Genomic DNA, 22,782 nt, shown 5'->3' with positions numbered 1-22,782 from the left:
GTGACACATAACCTCGACTACTAAACTAATTCAAGCCATCATAAAATGGCATCGATACCGTACACCATGGCGTTTGCCCCTATAAACCGGCTAATTATTCGGGCTGAGAAATATCTCCCTAACACTGACTAACCGTAATCAAACAACTAATCACTCTAATATAACAAAGCTATAAACACGTAAATACAAATGGTACAAAACCTACACTCATTACAGTTCATACAAAACTTGTATATTTCCATACACGCCAACTTGATAGGTTACATAAAAAGGGAATATTTTTCATACACTCATTCTCTGTATTTCCACACAATTCTGACAATCCAGTTTCGTCATACTCCTGGATATGCGTTTTTACTTATAGATACATCAAACTTATATAAAAATTCTAGATTCAAATTTCAAGTCAGTTTTTTAATGTGCAAGGGAACTGTATGCATGCGGTGAAATTACTGCAGTATTGACATTTAACTGATAATTATTTAAAATCCAAGTACATACTTAATTAATGTACCCTATTTGATTGTATAGTTTGTAACACTTTGTGTATATTCGTGTGTCCCAGTTCTGATAGTAAAACTTCTGAAACATTGTTTCTTGGAAGTCATCCATAAATCAAGTACAAATGACATGTATATACCAAATGCGCAGTAAAAAATATTTCTATGGCCCATAATTTGTTAAAATAAATGTGTCCCAGTTTTGAAATCATGTCCGCGTTTTGTAGGTTTTACAAGAGTGTGTGTGTGCGTGATTTTGACATTTTATCGTAGCTTTAACAAAAAATTTTCATTCATATAATATCATATTTGTGCTTGAAGATTCTTATGTATGTATGTATGTATGTATGTATGTATGTATGTATGTTAAACCTTTAAAAGGAGTTCTTCTCCTTTAAAAGCAATTGCGAACATTATTAGTAACTGATATCGTCTACCCATGAAATCTCTCACGCTTCACTGAACTCGTCTGTTTCTGATATTCAAACAATTCCTCACTGTTAGGTGACACATTTTTGTATCAATGATATACCACGATATGTATTTAAAAAATCGTTAAAAGGAAACGAATTAATGAGAAATTTATACAGTTACTATTACTAGCCATTTTGTTATTTTATATTCAAATTTTCTTTTAAACTCGCTCACCCCTACTTCTCTTTTTACTTTGTTTTAAGCCCTTCTGGCTTTATTTGCTGTATGTGTCGGCAACTGACAATTTATACCACGATAAACTCATAAAAAAACAACGTTAAACTCTTATAATTGAAATTTCAATTATTTACTATGTTATTTTGTTTGCATCATTAAAAAACAGACGTCTTAATTGAGCGTAGTAATACATGTTTTGGGTTTTCTGTTACGTAGCTATTTACAGCACTTGGGATTGTCCTGCTCGATCGTAATAAGGTCATCATAATACCAGTCTTTCACCCAATGGAAGTCAAATGCATTCAGTGATGTTTTTTCTTCTTCTTCAAATTGTTATAATGTTCTTTTCCTTTAATTCTTACTTCGTGTCTACCTTCACTGGAAGTGTTTATCTATGCTGTACATGTGACTTTATTTACAAAAGTGGGTATTCTTAGAAAAGTAGTTCTCCTTACAGTTCATGCAGTAATAAGCGCAGTTCATTTTGATCACGTGGTAACATTCTGACCAATGGAAAGGTTACTTTCCTCTACCAGCTACTGACTTTGCAATTATGTTGTGTTGACACGAATTTCTGGATCAAGATACAACTTCCTACTAACACTGTCATATGGAAGTTTCAGTTGCGATATCAATCATCAGGAGCAAAACGTATTTACAACTGGCAATTAAAAGAATCTAATGATGACGCAAATTTTATAACATTATTGAACGCTGTAATTGGAGTTTACATTGGATCAGCTATACTGGAGTTTGCGCTTAGCACAGCATCAACGTTAAATACGTGCAAGTTGTTCAGAATCGGATGTACCTTTTAATCCTGGTCTGACAACTTCTCAAATATTGTCGTTCGATAATTTAGTGTAAACAATAAAAACAGATGAGCGATACAGTTGAGATCTGCCGAAAATTTAACGAAGTTGCTTCTAAACTTCATTACCTCGGATACAGAGCTCCGGATGGAGTAACTATTCCACAAGTACAGGCAAAATCAGTCGATGACCTGTACAGTCGAAAGCACGACGTCAGATACGGAACTATTTCAGAAAACCGGTTAAATTATCAGTTGGTTCGGTATGACGTATTTGTTAAAGGTAGTGGCTGAATAAAGCTAACGCTGAAATGGAGGAACAGATGGAGGAGTTTCTTCATCAGTAACACCAGATTCAATGTTTTCTTATAATAATGTTTAAGCGTATTCTGCGGTATTCGCGATTGAAAAAATCGAAGCCCGATTAGCTTCTGCAACATAGAAGAAAAAGAATACGTTGATAAGGATGGTGATAACTTTTATGTGAAGAAAAAATAATGTGACCGTTTGGAGTTGATTTAGCAAAAGCGACATGGCTGAAGCTATATCATCCAAAATCTCTGGAAAAAGGTTTTTCCAAAAATTATAATGCACAAAAATATTAAACCATAGAATAAATATCTTAAACTTGCCACTAAACGGTGTATTATCAAAAGAAGGTGATATTTTAAATACTTTTATTAATGCTTACCTTCTATTTATTCATCTTTTCACAAATAGATTTCCTTCTGGAACTGTTAAAAAAGCTGTACAGTATCTCGACAGGTATGAAGAAACTGTAATAGATTATGTTTATAATATGGTTGATATAAACGAACGCATGCTTCCTGAAGCAACGAAAACGTATACAATAGCAGAGGAATTAGAACTATCGGATCCAGATACAAACAGATTAAAAAATGCAAAGATTTCCTGACAAATCCTAGAAACATTAAGTTTGAAACTTTAATAGACGAAAAAATAACGCTTACCGAACGTTGATCTCGATTTGCTGTAATATATGCAATAGTGCAGCAATATCTAGTTCGTTGAGAAACTCCAACTGAGATTATTACGGCATCTAGTTCGTGGAGAAACTCCAACTGAGATTATTACGGCAGCAGTAGAATGGATGGAAATTATTATTATATGTTTGAATATGAATCACTCTGGACGGTATCGGTAAGGTTAATACTGTTGATGAGGTTTGTAACCAAAAAATCAAGAAATCTATATTCTAATGATTAGAAAGAACAATTAAGAGACACATCATCATCTAGTTTTGATAGACATTGTGAGCTTCTGGCAGCTTCTAAGAACATTAATTGCAGATTTCTTTGTTGATGAAGCTGCCGCAAAAAAAAGTATTATTGAAATAAAATAATACTGAAACGACAAGGTATCGATTTCAATTATATTTCACATGACCTTCCAGCAAAAGATCGGAATGAGCCCATTGCGTACTACAACTACCATCATAAGAAATCTTATTGCGCTAGAATACGTTAACGTTATTAAGGAAGAAGTTTATATCATATCTACCTGTTAGGTTGACAAGAAGGGGTACCATGTCCGGTGGAGCAACATTAAATTCGTTTTTGCTAATAATTTCAGAAATCGGTATAACTGTAACAGTTGATGGTAAAAAGACTGGACAACGTTTATAGACTAAACATTCCTCCTGTAACACTCTACTACGTACTTCCAATAAACTGCTTGATAAAATAAGATCAGATCATATATGAAAAGAGTTAGGTATGATATGGACAACTTGATCATAGAGTTTCGTGTGATTGACAGTATGTTGACATATTCTACCAATTCGATTGAGCAAGTATGAAAAAAAGAACAGAAAAAATATCAAGAATTTGTAGATGTTCCAGAAAAAAATAGTTTACGAATAAATTTAGGAGAAGCGTGATCCGTAGTCTTCCAACAAAATCAGAGAATTTTGTGTGACTTTTCGGCAAAGTCGTGTCTCATGTCAATTATAAATTTTTACCTAACAACGATAGTATAACGGTACGAATAGTGCTAAGATTATTAATTAGGTAACTGAAAATAAAAGTATAATACTGATAACAGAAAAGAGAAATAGCAAAACAAATATTTATTTTAAAAAAAACTAAACGCTTGTTGTCGTGCTTGAAAATATCTGGTGTCTGCTTTAAGTCATTCTTTGACAGATTAAAACTGTCTTTAGTTGGAACAGAAAAAAGTCATTACTTCAATCTACTTGATGTGGTAAACTACTTGATGTGCTAAACTATTTGATGTGCTAACAGTAATAATCGCAGAAATAGTAAATTCCACGATCCTGTTAGTCATGACAAGTACTCGGAATTAACAATCGATCTTGACCAGTCTAAAATATACTGCTTGAACAGCAGATATCCATTAAATAAGGATGATTTTGGTTACTAGTAGAATGATCACCGGTAAGTTACGCTGTATATATACATACGTGACGATGAGATCTTTCGAACTGCTATAGCTGAAACACTATTAAACGGAGATGTTAATAACATAAACTAAATAAATCATAGCGTAATGGCGATGTACACTTAAACAAACAAAAACTTCAACACCCGTTCGCGAAAGATAAACTGAACGGAATTCCATTCTAATCTAATGCGACGTATAACCAGTCTAACTGGATCAACGAAATTTATGGACAGTGCTGATTTCGTATGTCTAAATCAGAGGAGATATTTTTTTTTATCTGGTTCGACTTTAGCTTTTGGTGTGTGATTAACGCAGTAGCGAATAAATAAATTACTGTCATAAATTGGTGGGCTGGCTGAGATATAACATAGATTGGGTTTATAGTATCAGCACGTAAGGTATCTTTATATATAGTTATTCGGACAGTCGTCTAATCGGTAATGAGCTTAAAATCTGTATTTATCTTTACCTGTTCGAATCACGGATAAGCAATCAGCCAACAAGAAATTAAACCAAAGGCGACATAAATCTTACTATTAAGATTAGTACCAATAAGAATTGGCAACACATTGGTAAGCCTCTATTTATAGATTCTTTACACTCAATTCTTAAGATACTCGGGTCAAGTAAACAACCTTTAACTAAAAATATTCTATACTTATTACAATCAGGGATACAAATAATACAATTTTGCACCAAAAAAATCATGTACCAGGAGTTACAGACAAATAGAAACAAATAACACTTTAGCTAACACTGTGTTGATTTTATCAAAAGATACACGCATAATACTTGAGTTACACTTGTGTTTGTTGATCAAGAATTAGGTAGATTACACACTGTTGATTAATAAATAGTTACAAGATATACGCATAACACATTTTGCTAACATGGCGTTGATTGTATCAATATGCACACGCTAAATACTTGAGTTACACTTGTCTTAAGGAAGCTGCAAACATAAGAAAAGATTGAGAATCAGCATACATTTTCGATGCGATACTTCTTGCCGTTGCAAATGTTATCTGCACATGTACATATCTACTTTCAAGATATCATTGAATCGCTATTTTTAACATGCAAGCATCGACAGCTATTAATACATCTGAAATTACAAATTTAAGGATATCAGGCTGTATGTTTTTATATAACACCGCTTAGAACAATGAAATCTGATATGTTACGACTCGAGCATTTTAAGAAAACTTATGAAAAGTGTCCATAAATGTTGGATTATTTTCAGTATAGTTTTCACATAATGCATTCTCCGATGTGTTCCAGTAGGTATATGGCTTTACTGAACATCGTATGATAGGTATATTATATTTGTATTGACTGTGACCTATGAACACCCGAAGCGGAATCAGTCTTATTGATGTGTTCAGTTTTTTAATAGGTGGATTTATTTATTAAAATAATTATTCCTTGGAATTACAAAGTGGTCAATGCAATTCTTGGACTAAAACATTAATTTAGAATTATAGTGAATTCAGACAAAGACATTTTGGATTATATTATTGTAATACATCAAAATACTGCTAACACATCACCACACAATAGGCCACTGGCACATTAACACTACATGCACGTCAACACATTCAATGTTGGTATTTATTTGGAACAACAGTGGAATTCAACTGAAACTCTATGCATTTGTATTTGTGAAACAACTTTTAACACTATTTGGGATTTAATTTATAGTACTGTAAGTTCTTTTTAAATTTTCAATTTGTATTCCAAGGAAATACATTAATTGCTGACTTTTACAAAACTTTAGAGTCTCTTTTCTGTTACTTAGTTTAAGACCAAAGATTTGTAACGTTGATGTAAAGCTAACGATGTGACACATTTTATTTCAACCAAACGTTGGTCGGGGCTTACGGGAAAGGCTTGAAGACCCCTGACTCAAAGTCTTCCCTTGTGGTAAGAAAAAAAATTGTATGACCCTTATGTTGAATGACATATGTAGTTCATTAGACATTACTCAATACAAGTTACTCTCATGAAGAAAGGCATATTTAGATGCCATACTTCAACGAGCTTGTGCTTCATTCCCAGATGGAGGCGCACTCCGCAGTAAGTTATAAATCACTAATCTTGCTGTGTGATCTGAGCTACCAATACAATTTCGAGCACTCTAAACTAACCAATATCCACATTACCACAATCATGAGTTAGTCCAACCGTAATTATGATATTAATACATATGAAGTGTTAAAAGTCTACTCCACGAGAGAGGCAGAGAATTGCAGAAAAATAATAGAATCAGTTTAAACAAAAAAGGTTGCAATTAGTACTATTGATAATAGTTTGGGTGCAATGGGCAAATATGACACATAAAGTCTACGCAGGATCTGTTATAATGGTGTTTAATGGCGTTCGAAGCGTACTTCATCCGACCAGACCAATGCTAAGTGGCAAATCTCTGACTTCATTGCTTACACGATATTGTTATTTATATTCAATTTGTATTATGTGATCGACCTTATTCCATAACTGAGGGTAAGATTTTGTCCTTTTTGTAAATAACATATCATATAGCTATGTTAGTACATGATTACAGAGTATATTTTAAGATTTTTGTTATTTGCAGGTAAACATGTTTACATGGATTTTACTTCTAGACATTGCCTTTACCCTAGGAAATTCCTTGCGTACCTGATATTTGCCATGTTCTTTGCAATATTTTTAGTAATAGACCTAATCTTGTTGACAACATAGACTATTCGTTAAATGAATTTGTGACCCTCATCCTGGTCTTCATATTATGTCTTAGGTTTTTATATTAAGGTTCATTTATATTAGAATTACTCACTTTTATCGTAGCAACTAAAGTGGACTGAGTCGATTAGTGTTCAGTTTTATTCTCAGAGGATTTATGTTTTTAAATTATTAATTGGAATTAAAGTGCTTACAAATCCTTTTGGGACTAAATCACTATTCTGGGATTATTTTTAATTCATTTAGAAACATATTAGATTACCCCATTGATATACATCAAGACAGTTAACACATCAACACTAATACAGGCTTTTGGTACATCAGCACATTCAAGATTGGAATTTATTCAAAATAATTCATACCTTGGACTTATGTTAGAACGTTTATGATTATTAGCAATTCAATTCACAACACTTCTTTTTAATTTTTTTAATTTTTGATTTTCACTTTGTATTCTAGAAAAATAAATTATTTGCTGAATTTTACAAAACTTATTGTTTTTCGTTTTTCTGTTACTAACTTTAAGATATAGAGTCGTAACAATATATTAAGTATGAATCATTAATGCTCAAAATAACCTTATTGTTGTCTTGAAAATACGTGTGTTAAATCCCTTCCTGTTGTAAAGACTGTGTTTCCGCTTTCAGTGTCACACAATAGCTGTTTTTATCAAATGTACGTATTTCCAGTTGAAATGATATATACGATTCATGCAAATTGATTCAAAGAACTTGAATGTATAGGCGTGTATAATAAAATCAGCAATTATTGTATTTCAGTTTAGTTCATTTGCGTTTTACAAAATCAGAATCCTTTTAGGTAATATATTTATTTTCAGTATTAATATGAATCTTGGTATGACTACATGGTTGTCCTTTACAAGACCATATTACAAAATTAGCATATTAAGAGTAGAACACTTGTTTCTACAGTCTGAGATGCGTGTATGATAATAACGACAACACGTGACACTAAGTCAAATGCACATTGTTTCTACAGTCTGAGATGCCTGTATGATAATAACGACAATACGTGACACTAAGTCAAATGCACATTGTTTCTACAGTCTGAGATGCCTGTATGATAATAACGACAATACGTGACACAAAGTCAAATGCACATTGTTTCTACAGTCTGAGATGCATGTATGATAATAACGACAATACGTGACACTAAGTCAAATGGACATTGTTTCTACAGTCTGAGATGCGTGTATGATAATAACGACAACACGTGACACTAAGTCAAATGCACATTGTCTGAGATGCCTGTACGATAATAACGACAATACGTGACACTAAGTAAAATGCACATTGTTTCTGCAGTCTAAGATATGTGTATGATATGAGTTACAATGCGTGACGTTAAACCAAATGTACATCTAGATAATTACACCATATTTGTTTTATATCGAAACAATATTTTCTTTTGTACTTCTTGTCTAGACACTCACAGACAATATGTATTTGTAAACAACATTTTGGCATTATATTCAATATATTTACGTTTTAAAATATCAGATTGTATTATACTATAATGTTTCTTTAAGTGTAAATTTTTCAACAATATCTCTGCCCCACCTACTATTCCGTCACCTTAAGTGTCATCATTATTATAATTACAAACATAAACATTGATATAAAACAATAATAAACTAGCATTGAATGAAGCAGTTTTAAATTATCTCCATTACACAACTTTTGCTTCTAAACATGTATACGTCTGTAACTATTTATTTTCACCCGTAATAGTCTACATGTTAAATAATTAGTTAACATTGCATCATTGTAGGCCTTAATGTCCGATTTCACCAGTCTGGCCAGGAATGGAAATTTAGGTAAACTTTTAAAAGGCAAAATATAAGGTGGTAGGCCTAATCGTGGTAGGCTTTTACAAAATGTATGCTAGCAAAATGATGTGCTCCTCTGAAATTAAGGAAAATGACATTCAAAGCAGTTTTGCCTTCAATAAGGCGCAAAATAATGGTTATTATAAACTATTAACCGTAAAAAATCTGTTCGAGCTTACAAATAATTGTGCATTTATAATTTTAATTAATCTTTCAGCTCTTCTAATGTTAGAAAAGAAGTTTGATGCAATCTTACTAATTTTTTGATATCTAGCATTGTCATAAGTGGAGCTGGGGTTCTGTGGAAATGACTTAAAAGCTGGTTTTCCTGTGCTGTCATCTAGGCAGTATCGAGTGTATTACGCCTTAGCCGGGCGCTTATTGTGTCGCTCTAGTTTGTATCCGTATATAATCTCTCGGTGCAAAATATTTGCAGGTTATATACACTACAAGCAGGTATGATGGTCTCGTGATAAGACCCAGTACATGGTAAATTACTCAAACTCTCAGGTACGTACAATACTATAGATAATATAGCAAGAAAATATAATTCAGGGCCTATTCTTGATATATGTCGTTTAACGTAAATGCTTTATATCACTATATCTTGTACCCACTTGCTCTTAGGTACCGACTATCCCCTTCTCTGTCAAAATCAAGCTTGAACTTAGCAGACAGTTAGCCATTAAGGAATGGAAGCAAAAGGGTCATCATCAGATCATTGATTTTAATACATTCCATACTGAACAGAGTATTTCTACTCAAACATGACTGATTCATTTTTTTATTCATGTTGGGAAAGTTAGATTACTTTGGTATACCTACTACATATATCCAATACACTGTACAGATTAGCCCGTCATGTTTTGTGAGATTAAATGTATGAAGGGCAGTCAAAAGGGTTGTCCTTTGTACGGATATGTATGATATCAACGGGCTTATGAATAATAATAATCAACAAAGAGTTTGCCTTTCTTTATACTGGGGTTAATTATGTAAATATTACGCAGGAAAAAGTGTCCATATATGTTGTCTTTGACATATAGGTGTCCACTAAGACAGGTTTCTCTATTTGCTTTTCACGGAGTTAGAGACACATGAAATTGAATACACTGTGTTTATCAATATATACCTTTACTGGAGTTTATGCACCGCTTGTAATGTACACAGTGAGGTCACCTAGTGAATGGAAAATCAGGAAGTTGAATCCGCTCCTAGACGTGAAGGATAAGAGTTGTATATATTTTGGAGACATGCTCAATTGCTTGTGGTACGAATGCATACAGACGTCTATAAATTTGGTATTTGGATAGTCTGGGGGTGTGTGTGTGTGTGTGTGTGTGTGTGTGTGTTTGGATTTTTAACGTAGCATTAACGATTTTTCAGTCATATCGCTACGATGTCTGCAGTGTGGCAGTTTATAGCGATGTTTAGCACCGGAGCATCATGCCGCAGACATGTAACATGATGTCACACCCAGTTAAATTATCATGACACCAGGCCGACCAGTCCTAACACTAACTTCTCAATGCTGATAACCAAACGAGGCAGCTGTTACTTCCATTTGTTATGTCATTGGTATGACTCAGCCGGGGTTCCAACCCGCGACCTCCTGCATCCGAAGTGGATGCTCTAACCATAAGGCCACTGGAGAGATTAGGGCAGAGGATCTTATAAGAAGGTTGGGGAAAATAAAATACCATTAGTAAAGGTCAGTCTTACTTTGTATGTATGTACCTAAACATGTATGTATGTATGTATGTATGTATGTATGTATGTATGTATGTATGTATGTATGTATGTATGTGTGTGTGTGTATGTATGTATGTATGTATGTGTGTGTGTGTGTGTATGTATGTATGTATGTATGTAAGAGTGTATGTATATGTATGTATGTATGTATGCATGCATGCATGCATGAATGTGTGTGTGTGTCCGTACGTACGTACGTACGTATGTATGTATGTAAGAGTGTATGTATGTATGTCTGTCTGTCCGTATGTATGTATGTAGGTATGTGAAGTGGGTGAGTGAGTGCGTGCGTATGGATCTATGTGGGCAGGTACGCTCGTTTCCTTACCTTTGAATATATACTAATTCATTTGTAGTGCTTGAATCTTTTATATTTTATATTATCTTTTTCAGCTGAGTTAAACAGCAGGAAAATGATGTTTGAAAGTGACAAGGTGTCCTATCGGGTATCAGAATTTTTCGAGAAATTCAAAGACGAACTACCGAAAATTGTAATGGTAGCGCAAGGCTTTTATGGGGACATTTTAACGGATACCTTTGATAGAGAGCAGGTACTAGTTAATTAATAATCGGTTTTAATTTATTAATCACATATTGGACACAGCTCATTTACTCATCAATTCGTCTAGCAATGCATTTATCCAATTTTATATTTATCAACCAATTGTCTATGTACATATGTGGATATATATATATATATATATATATATATATATATATATATATATATATATATATATATATATATATATATATATATATTCATATATATCATATGTAGCCTATACATGGCGTATAGGTTTGAATTTTTATGGTTTGACAATAAAAGTATGCCTTGTGAAAGAATGAATTCGGTGTAGCACACTCAAAACATGTGTAGAACACCTTAAATATGACTATGTAGCACACATTTCAAATGAACATTTAAGTAGTTATCCCCCCCCCCCAATTTTTTTATATAAGTGACACACACGTATATTTCCTCACCACTCAAAGTCACGTAGGTTTGTTTCGAGTGAGGGCTCACATAAACCATATGAAAATCAATTTATGTTTGATTGCGGATTGCTACAGCCATGCAAGCTGTATTTCTTAACATTTTTTAACAGAAATGCTCTTACGTACGTGACATATAAGACCACTTTAAGAATATACAGGTGTAGTTTGCTATGAGTGTACTTAACGTGAATCTGACAAATTGGAAATATTTATGGCAGCTGCTATCGTATATATACCCTTTTCTTATTTCGATAATCATGTATTTTTTTAAAAACTGGTATAGAACCATGCACAAAGTTAGACAGATGTTACAGAGTGAAATCCAAAACTGTATGGTCGATGTGGTTTCTCACCACGAATAATGTCTAAAAAATTCAGATTATCGTCTATTTGTTTCTTGTTTTTACCTTTCCCTCTTTCTTTGGAATATTTAATTATATAAGTATCTAAGACATTCCTGACAAACACTATAAAAGTTGAGTAAGAATGTCGAAGTGATGTGTTACCTTTAGCCTTGAATATGACTGTCGATGTGATGTGTTATCTTTAGCCTTGAATATGATTGTCGATGTGATGTGTTACCTTTAGCCTTGAATATGACTGTCGACGTGATGTGTTACCTTTAGTCTTGAATATGACCGTCGATGTGATGTGTTTGTTACCTTTAGTCTTGAATATGACTGTCGACGTGATGTGTTACCTTTAGTCTTGAATATGACTGTTGATGTGATGTGTCATCTTTAGCCTTGAATATGACTGTCGATGTGATGTGTTACCTATAGCCTTGAATATGACTGTTGATGTGATGTGTTACCTTTAGTCTTGAATATGACTGTCGATGTGATGTGTTACCTTTAGCCTAGAATATGAATGTCGAACTCATTTGTTACCTTTAGCCTAGAATATGAATGTCGAACTCATTTGTTACCTTTGCCCTTAAACATGAATATCGATGTCACCTGTTACCTTTAGCCTCGAACACGAATGTTAAAGCCACGTGTTACATTTAGCGTGAATATTATATCCTGGGTAACAGATCAATCCTACTGAACTGATACTAGATATTAAGCTGTATCCATCTGTAGTTTGAAGTAAAGTAAAAGTTTGCATTAGTTATCAAATTCATTATACGGTACAAGTTGACTCTCCCACTCGGGTGGCAAATTAAAGGCCTGGTACATCCTCCTTAATATTGTAAAAGGCGACATTAGGAGATAACAGTCAAGGTAACGGGGGCCCTCGAATGGCCGAGTGGTCTATAGCGCTCTCCGTTACTGATCACTGCCATCTCACCTCTGTCTGCGTGGGTTCTAGTCTAGGATTCGGCAAGTGTGGGTATGTGAGAAAGCTTGCCAGTAGCTTCTCGAGGGTCGGTGGTTCTTCCCGGGGTTTTCTCGGGGTTCGTCCTCCACCATTAATACTGACCGGTATCCATAGCCTATCGTGTGCTGAAAAATGGCGTTAATCCCCAAAACACATCCAAGGTGACGGAATGGTTTGCGTGACTCATGACTGAAAGTACGCAGGTTTAAATCAACCATCAGATTAGTGTCGGCTACCATGGTATGCCCTTGGGCAAGGCACTGGGCAAGGCACCTTATTCTAGTTGCCAACGTCCGAAATAGCCTACATATGTGGTAAAGCATAAAGTCAAATCGATTTACATCAGAAATTCGTGTTTTGGTCTTTGATAATGAATTCAAGACGACATTATATCCAAAAGAATTCTTAAAAAGCCATCATATACTTCATATGTTATTTTACTTATCTTTGATTTGGAAGCCAACGTCTCCAAAATGCCAAATGTAAAACTTGTTTGCGATATGCAAATGTAACACCGGCAGCCAACTTCATTAGAAAAAATATATAGCAGTTTGTTAATGTTACACGGCTTACAAAACGTAACATTGCTCAGATTGTCCAACATTGCATGTTCATTATACACCTCTGCGACGTGTTCGAACTATATATTCTAGCATACAACGTTTGGTCTAGTTTCATTTCGTATTGCTCATATAACTGTATTCAAACCATCCGACAGTGCCTAAATCTACATGGTATTCTTTGACCATGACCAGGAACTGATTATCTGTCATTCAGAATTATGACAGTATATACCCACTATGCACATGCTGTATAATTAATGAAAATGTCTTCGCGTTGAATTAAGATATAACAAAATAATACAGTAAATTAAAGTAAAATAAAGTATTTAGGCTTGAAAAAATAATATAAATTAGGCAAATTAAAAACACCCTGCAAACATATCTATATATTTAATTTCTGCTTTATTGTGCTGATATTGTTCATTTATATTGGTAATTTTTGTTTTAGAAAGATCTTTTTACCTCGCGTTTATCCCAGTGTTAATTTTGTTTCTCCAGAGAACACGGAATACTGAAGTCTCACAATGGCCTTTATAGCATAGCATTATCTGTTGTATCTATGTCAGTACATCACTAGATTCAGTGATAAAGCTGGATAATAAAACCCAGGGGATCTCTAATCTTCTCACAGAAAACAACTGCTTCATGTATGACAATAAAACCAGGCTGAAATTCGTTGGCAATAACACTTGTTCGGACATTTTCTAATTCGTTGGAAATAACATTTGTCCAGACATTTTCTAAATCGTTGGCAATAACATTTGTCCGGACATTTCTAATTTGCTGCCAATAACAAATGTCGTACAGTTTCTAATCGTCTCCTCAGGATGTTAACAGTCTGACTTATAGTGTTCCTATGATCTCTTGTCATACACAGCCCGTCAACAGTCTGGCCTAGAGTGTCCCTATGATGTATTGTCATGCACAGCCTGTTGACAGTCTGGCCTATAGTGTCCCTATGATATTTTGTCATACACAGCCTGTTAACAGTATGACCTGGAGTCTCCATATGATCTCTTGTCATACACAGCCTGTGAACGGTCTGGCCTATGGTGTACCTATTATCTCTTGTCAAACACAGCCTGTTAATAGTGAGGCCTATAGTGTCCCTATGATCTCCAGCGATACACAGCCTGTTAACAGTCCTGCTTATAGTATCCCTCTGATCTCTTGTCATACACAGCCTGCAAACAGTCTGGCCTATAGTGTCCCTATGATCTCTTGTCATACACAGTCTGGTAACAGTCTGGCCTATAGTGCCCCTATGATCTCTTGTCATACACAGCCTGTTAACAGTCTTGCCTAGATTGTCCCTATGATTTCCAATTATATACAGCCTGTTAACAGTCGTGCCTAGAGTGTCCTTATGATCTCCTGTCATACACAGCCTGTTAACATTCTGGCCTAGAGTGTCCCTATGATCTCTTGTTATATAGAGTCTGTTAGCAATCTAGCATATAGTGTCCCTATGATCTCTTGTCACACAGCCTGTTAACAGTCCTGCCTGGAGTGTCTCTATGATCTCTTTTCATGCACAGCCTGTTAAAAGTCTGGCCTAGAGTGTCCCTGTAATCTCTTGTCATACACAGCATGTTAATAGTCTGGCCTATAGTGTCCCTATGATATATTTTCATACACAGCCTGTTAAAAGTCTGGTCTATAGTGTCCCTGTGATCTCTTATCATACACACCTGTTAGAAGTCTTGCCAAGAGTGTCCCTATTCTTTTCTCGCTCAGATACAGCCTGTTAACAGTCTGGTCTATAGTGTTCCTGTGATGTTTTCTACTTCTTATACATAACCTGCTAGCAGTCTGGCCTATAGTGTCCCTATGACTGTCTCTTCTCATACCAATCTGATTAAAATCAGACCTGCACTGTTATACATGAAGATCTGGCAGCGACCGCTTAGGGGTCATGATTTGGTAACCTATGTTATTAGCATAATCGCTAAATGTATCAGCCAATCTGATAAAGTATGATATTTACGCGTTTCGAGACTGAGCAGTGTGGATAAAGAGCATGAATGTGTACCGAACGATTTGATTCACTTTCAGATTTTTTAAAGCTGCATTTCAATTGACTAATTCAAAGGTCACCAGAACATTCCCCCTAAGCTGTCGTCGTTAGATCTTCAGGTAGGACAGCGGAGCTCTGATTTTAATCAGATTGCTTCTCATACACATCCTATTAGCAGTCTGGCCTTTTGTTTATTCATGATTATTTTTCTTCTCATATACAGCATGTTAGCAGTCGGGCCTATAGCGTCTCTATGATCTTCTCTGCTCATGCACAGCCTGTAAGCAGTATGGTCTATACTGTCCCTAAGAATAATTTTCTTATATGCAGCCTGTCAACAGTCTGGCTTATAGTGACCCTATGATCTTCTCTGCTCATACACAGCCTGTCAACAGTCTGGTCTATACTGTGCTTGCGAATATTTTTCTCATACATAGCATGTCAGCAATCTGGTCTATACTGTCCCTACGAATGTTGTTCTCATATACAGCCTGCTGCCAGCAGTCTGGCTTATAGTGACCCTATGACCTTTTTCGACAAATTTTCTTTAACATTGTCACTACGTTTCTTTGATAGTGTCAATACGTTAAGATATATTCTCCATCTACGATGGGGTTTCGTTGGGGGTGGTGGGGGTGGTGAGTGGGTTGCCATTAACGTGACATTTAACATTTGCATTATAATTCTGCGATAACGTTACTTTAGAACGCGTTCAACTCATCTGATGAAGTTATTCATCGTTAACATATGTTTTAAACTCGCCATTTTTTCATGCGTGTGTAATTTCGCCTATTTTTAGTGTGTGTGTGTGTGTGTGTGTGTGTGTGTGATTTGGATTTTTAACGTAGCTTTAACAATGGTTCAGTCATATCGCCGCGATGTCTGCAGTGTGAAAGTTTATAGTGATGTCTAGCACTGGGGCATCATGCCGCAGCCATGTAGCATGATGTACCACCCAGTCACATTATCCTGACACCAGGTCGACCAGTCCTAACACTAACCTCTTAATGATGAGCGCCAAGCTAGGCAGCTGTTAGTACCATTTTTGTAAATCTTTGGAATTACACGACCTCCCGCATCCAAGGCGGACGCTGTAACCACTAGGCCACCGGAGCGTTCCTATTTTTAGAATTTGTCCATAGTTCGTGACCATGACATGACGTGACTTAAGACGAGAGTACTATTTATCTAGAAAAGTAGAAAATTATATTTCTTTTTCTTCTTCTTCTTCTTCTTCTTCTTCTTCTTATTATTATTATTTATATATATATGTTATTGCTTTCGACACTCGATTAGAAAATGACCAGAATGCCAAACAACCCCTCCCGAGTCATACCAGAAACAAAAATTATACTAACATCTGCCTCGCTTGGCGCTCATCATTAAGAGGTTAATGTCAGGACTGGTTGGCCTATTGTCAGAATAATCTGACTTGGTGGGACATAATTTTACATGTCTACGGCACGATGCCCCAGTGCTATACACCACTATAAATTGCCACACTACCGAGATCGTAGTAATATGACTGAAGAACTGTTAAAGTTTCGTTAAAAATCAAAATCACACACACACACACACACAGTCTACGGTTTTATACACATTGGTTTACCATATTTATATAGACAGTATATCAAAGAAGCCAAGTAAATGGGTCTAATGGTCACAACTCTAAACTTAATATTTGTATGCCTTTGACCCATTTCGGTATCAGGCTTCCGTTTTATACCTTTATCTAGTTATTCATTTAAAGAACACAGATGATCGTTGTGAGTACTGGTTGGAAATGCTTATTAAAATCCAAGGAATAACCCTTTAGGATCTAATTAATACATTTTTAACGAGCATAAAATTCACTGTTCAGAAAGATCATATCGGTACAACAACTGAACTCAAGTTATTGTTATATATACATGTTTTAAGTGATATACGCCTTCAGTTCTAGTTAAAAGGGTTACCTCATTAACTGCATTGGCTAACAATTCACACATCCTCTCTTCTTAAGATTGTTAGTGTCATTTTTGGCAAACAGTGCAAATTTATATGTAGGTTGGCCTGCTTAGCGAAAAATGACATTATTATGGCCTGATTAGTAAGTAGTGACATGAGACAGTAACTAAAAATGTTATATGTATTGATTCCTTTAGGTTGGCCTGATCAGTAAGTAGTGACATGAGACATTAACTACAAATGTTATATGTATTGATTCCTTTAGGTTGGCCTGTTTAGTAAGTAGTGACATGAGACATTAACTAAATATGTTACATGTATTGATTCCTTTATGTTGGCCTGATTAATAAGTAGTGACATGAGACATTAACTACAGATGTTATATGTATTGATTTCTTTAGGTTGGCCTGATTAGTGACATGAAACATTAACTAAAAATGTTATATGTATTGATTCCTTTAGGTTGGCCTGATTAGTAAGTAGTGACATGAGACATTAACCACAAGTGTTATATGTATTGATTCCTTTAGGTTGGCCTGATTAGTGAGTAGTGACATGAGACATTAACTACAAATGTTATATATATTGATTCCTTTAGGTTGGCCTGATTAGTAAGTAGTGGCATGAGACATTAACTACAAATGTTATATGTATTGATTCCTTTATGTTGGCCTGATTAATGACATGAGACATTAACTAAAAATGTTATATTTATTGATTCCTTTAGGTTGGCCTGATTAGTAAGTAGTGACATGAGATATTAACTACAAATGTTATATGTATTGATACCTTTAGGTAGGCCTGATTAGTGACATGGGACATTAACTAAAAATGTTATATTTATTGATTCCTTTAGGTTGGCCTGATTAGTGACATGAGACATTAACTACAAATGTTACATGTATTGATTCCTTTAGGTTGGCCTGATTAGTGAGTAGTGACACGAGACATTAACTAAAAATGTTATATGTATTGATTCCTTTATGTTGGCCTGATTAGTGACATGAGACATTAACTAAAAATGTTATATTTATTGATTCCTATAGGTTGGCCTGAATAGTAAGTAGTGACATGAGATATTAACTACAAATGTTATATGTATTGATTCCTTTAGGTTGGCCTGATTAGTGACATGAGACATTAACTAAAAATGTTATATGTATTGATTCCTTTAGGTTGGCCTGATTAGTGAGTAGTGACACGAGACATTAACTAAAAATGTTATAGGTATTCATTCCTTTAGGTTGGCCTGATTAGTGACATAAGACATTGACCTCAAGTGTTACATGTATCAATTCCTTTAGGTTGGCCTGATTAGTGACATAAGACATTAACTACAAGTGTTACATGTATTGATTACTTTAGGTTGGCCTGATTAGTGACATAAGACATTAACTACAAATATTATATGTATTGATTCCTTTAGATTGGCCTGATAAGTGAATAGTGACACGAGACATTAACTAAAAATGTTATAGGTATTCATTCCTTTAGGTTGGCCTGATTAGTGAATAGTGACACCAGACATTAAATAAAACTGTTATAGGTATTGATTCCTTTATGTTGGCCTGATTAGTGAAAAATGACATGAGACATTAACTATAAATGTTATATGTATTGATTCCTTTAGGTTGGCCTGATTAGTGAGTAGTGACACGAGACATTAACTAAAAATTTTATAGGTATTCATTCCTTTAGATTGGCCTGATTAGTGAATAGTGACACGAGACATTAACTACAAATTCTATATGCATTGATTCTTTTAGGTTGACCTGATTAGTGACATAAGACATTAACTACAAGTGTTATATGTGTTGATTCATTTAGATTGGCCTGATAAGTGAATAGTGACACGAGACATTAAATAAAAATGTTATATGTTGATTCCTTCAGGTTGGCCTGATTAGAGAGTAGTGACACGAGACATTAACGATACATGCTATTTGTATTCATTCCTTTAGGTTGGCCTCATTAGTGAGTAGTGACACGAGACAGTAAATACAAATGTTATATGTTGATTCCTTTAGGTTGGTCTGATTAGAGAGTAGTGACACGAGACATTAAATAAAAATGTTATATGTATTGATTCCTTTAGGTTGGCCTGATTAGTGAATAGTGACACGAGACATTAAATACAAATGTTATATGTTGATTCCTTTAGGTTGGCCTGATTAGAGAGTAGTGACACGAGACATTAAATAAAAATGTTATATGTATTGATTCCTTTAGGTTGGCCTGATTAGTAAGTAGTGACATGAGACATTAACTAAAAATGTTACATGTATTGATTCCTTTATGTTGGCCTGATTAATAAGTAGTGACATGAGACATTAACTACAAATGTTATATGTATTGATTTCTTTAGGTTGGCCTGATTAGTGACATGAAACATTAACTAAAAATGTTATATGTATTGATTCCTTTAGGTTGGCCTGATTAGTAAGTAGTGACATGAGACATTAACCACAAGTGTTATATGTATTGATTCCTTTAGGTTGGCCTGATTAGCGAGTAGTGACATGAGACATTAACTACAAATGTTATATGTATTGATTCCTTTAGGTTGGCCTGATTAGTGACATGAGACATTAACTAAAAATGTTATATGTATTGATTCCTTTAGGTTGGCCTGATTAGTGAGTAGTGACAGAAGACATTAACTGAAAATGTTCATTGTATTGATTCCTTTACGTTGGCCTGATTAGTGACTCGAGACATTAACTAAAAATGTTATTTGTATTGATTCCTTTACGTTGTCCTGATTAGTGACACGAGACATTAACTAAAAATGTTATATGCATTGATTCCTTTAGGTTGCCTCATTAGTGAGTAGTGACATGAGACATTACTAAAAATGTTATATGCATTGTTTCCTTTAGGTTGGCCTGATTAGTGATTAGTGACAGAAGACATCAACTAAAAATGTTATATGTCTTGATTCCTTTAGGTTGGCCTGATTAGTGAGTAGTGACAGAAGACATTAACTGAAAATGTTCATTGTATTGATTCCTTTACGTTGGCCTGATTAGTGACTCGAGACATTAACTGAAAATGTTCATTGTATTGATTCCTTTACGTTGTCCTGATTAGTGACACGAGACATTAACTAAAAATGTTATATGCATTGATTCCTTTAGGTTGCCTCATTAGTGAGTAGTGACATGAGACATTACAAAAAATGTTATATGTTGATTCCTTTAGGTTGGCCTGATTAGAGAGTAGTGACACGAGACATTAAATAAAAATGTTATATGTATTGATTCCTTAACTCAAGTTAAACTGCAAAACAATTGTCTTTGCAACAATGCAAATTTTATATAATATATACTGGTTTTACAAAAGGTTGATTAAATTCATTTCCCATTGTCTATAGACGACAATCGTAAAATTCACGTATTCGCATTGTTGAAAGAATGTTACGCCACATCAGTGTAGACTTGAATTTTTTCCTTCTTCAGTGTTTATACCTGACGTGTATATTTCTCATTTGAATTTCACAGTCCTGAAATGTTTCTTTTTGTGACACATACATGTGTCTCATCACAGTCAAATTTGCGTTTCATGCGTGACATTTTTGCAGTGTAGGTAGTCTCTCTCTCTCTCTCTCTCTCTCTCTCTTTATATATATAAACTGGTGTGCAAACTCCTTATGATAGAGACAAAGTCCTTAAGCCAATGCATACTTTGTAGATTAAATAATGAATTAATCTCCGTCATGCAAGGGAGAACGTCTACCACAAACTGTTTCAAATTCACATCATACAATGTGTGTAAAAGCAATGATTATATAATATCAGAGACGTGTTTTTTCATGATACTATTATCTATTTTAAAATCCACAATTAAAATGCCCCACGTGAAGATCTGACAAGCGATTGATTAGTGGTCATGTTCTGGTGACCTATGATATTACCATAACTGAATTGTATCATCCAAACATATAAAATCTTATATTTTCGCGTTCGGGAGACTAACCAGTCTGGTTGAGGAGCATCAACATGTGTATCACTTGTAGGTTTTTAAAAGCTGCATTTGGATTGGCTTATTCAAAGGTCACCAGAATATGACCCTAAGGAGTCGCTGTCAGATCTTTGCGTAGAACAGTGGAGATCTCATTTTAATTAGATTGCCTGCGAAGTCAATCTAATCCTTTATGTCTATTCCTTCTTTCACTAGATCCTCGTACGTAAAAATAAATAATACTAAAAGCTACAAAGGTGGGACAATACCAGTGTTGCCATCTTCCAAATCAAAATACTCTTACATGCACATCGAACTGATAATATATAATTTGTTCAATTTTATCATCAACAATTAGTTTGAATTTTCTGGTTCCCCTGTTGGGCTGGTACCATAAGCAGGTGCGAAGTGTACTTAACGGGTAATCCAGAACTGCGCTTCACCATAATAGATTGTTACAATCGCTTTTTTTGGTGGGGTTGTGGTGGCATCAATCATTTCTACCCTTTATCGAAATGCCATGTAGGGTACTCTGACGTTATTTATTGTTGCTAGATAGCAAACAAAGTTGAAAGAACTTGTATCGAATTTATATGATTCATCAAAAAGCACACACATTTTTAAACTAAACGAAATACTTGGAGTGTGTAGATATGTCTCTGTCATGGTCATGATGTGTGGTTGTTGTTGTTGGATTTAACGCCATTTTTCAGCACACGATACATGGTGGCCAGTATTAATGGTGGAGGAAGAACCCGGGAAAACCCTGGAAAGAACCACCGACCCTCGAGAAGCTACTGGCAAGCTTTCTCACATACCCACATTGGCCGAACCCGAGACATGAACCCACTCATACAGAGGTGCATGGTGTGTGTGTGTGTGTGTGTCTGTATGCGTGTGTGTGTTTGTGTGCGTGTGTGTGTGTGTGCGTGTGTGTGTGTGTGTGTGTGTGTGAGAGAGAGAGAGAGAGAGAGAGAGAGAGAAAGAGTTTTTGAGTGTGATTTGGATTTTTAACATAGCTTTAACAATTTTCCAGTCATATCGCAACGATGTCTCCAGTATTGCAGTTGATAGTGATGTCTAACACTAGGACATCATGTCGCACACATGTATCATCGTGTCCCACCCAGTTATATTATCCTGACATCACCAATTCTAACATTAACTTCTTAATGCTGAGCACCATGCGAGGCAACTGTATGTACCATTTTTATAAGTGTTTGGTATGACTCAGTCGAGATTCGAACCCGCGAAGTCCCGCATCC

General features: G+C 35.0%; 1 protein-coding gene across 1 annotated transcript in view; it reads left to right on the top strand.

Moving 5' to 3' along the window:
- Nucleotides 1-9,314: 9,314 nt before the first annotated feature.
- The window catches only part of LOC149783242 (uncharacterized), an 80,250-nt gene continuing 66,782 nt past the window's right edge, over nucleotides 9,315-22,782 (top strand). Inside the window, exons 1-2 of the mRNA XM_089933355.1 lie at nucleotides 9,315-9,466; nucleotides 11,102-11,259. Of these exons, the coding sequence (XP_089789481.1) occupies nucleotides 11,122-11,259 (138 nt within the window). The 5' untranslated portion in view covers nucleotides 9,315-9,466; nucleotides 11,102-11,121. The remainder of the gene's footprint in view (nucleotides 9,467-11,101; nucleotides 11,260-22,782) is intronic.

Source organism: Sinohyriopsis cumingii, chromosome 14 (genome assembly GCF_028554795.1).
Source record: "Sinohyriopsis cumingii isolate HCF-2022 chromosome 14, ASM2855479v2, whole genome shotgun sequence".
Lineage (NCBI taxonomy): Eukaryota > Metazoa > Mollusca > Bivalvia > Unionida > Unionidae > Sinohyriopsis > Sinohyriopsis cumingii.
This window is presented reverse-complemented; position numbering and strand designations above follow the sequence as displayed.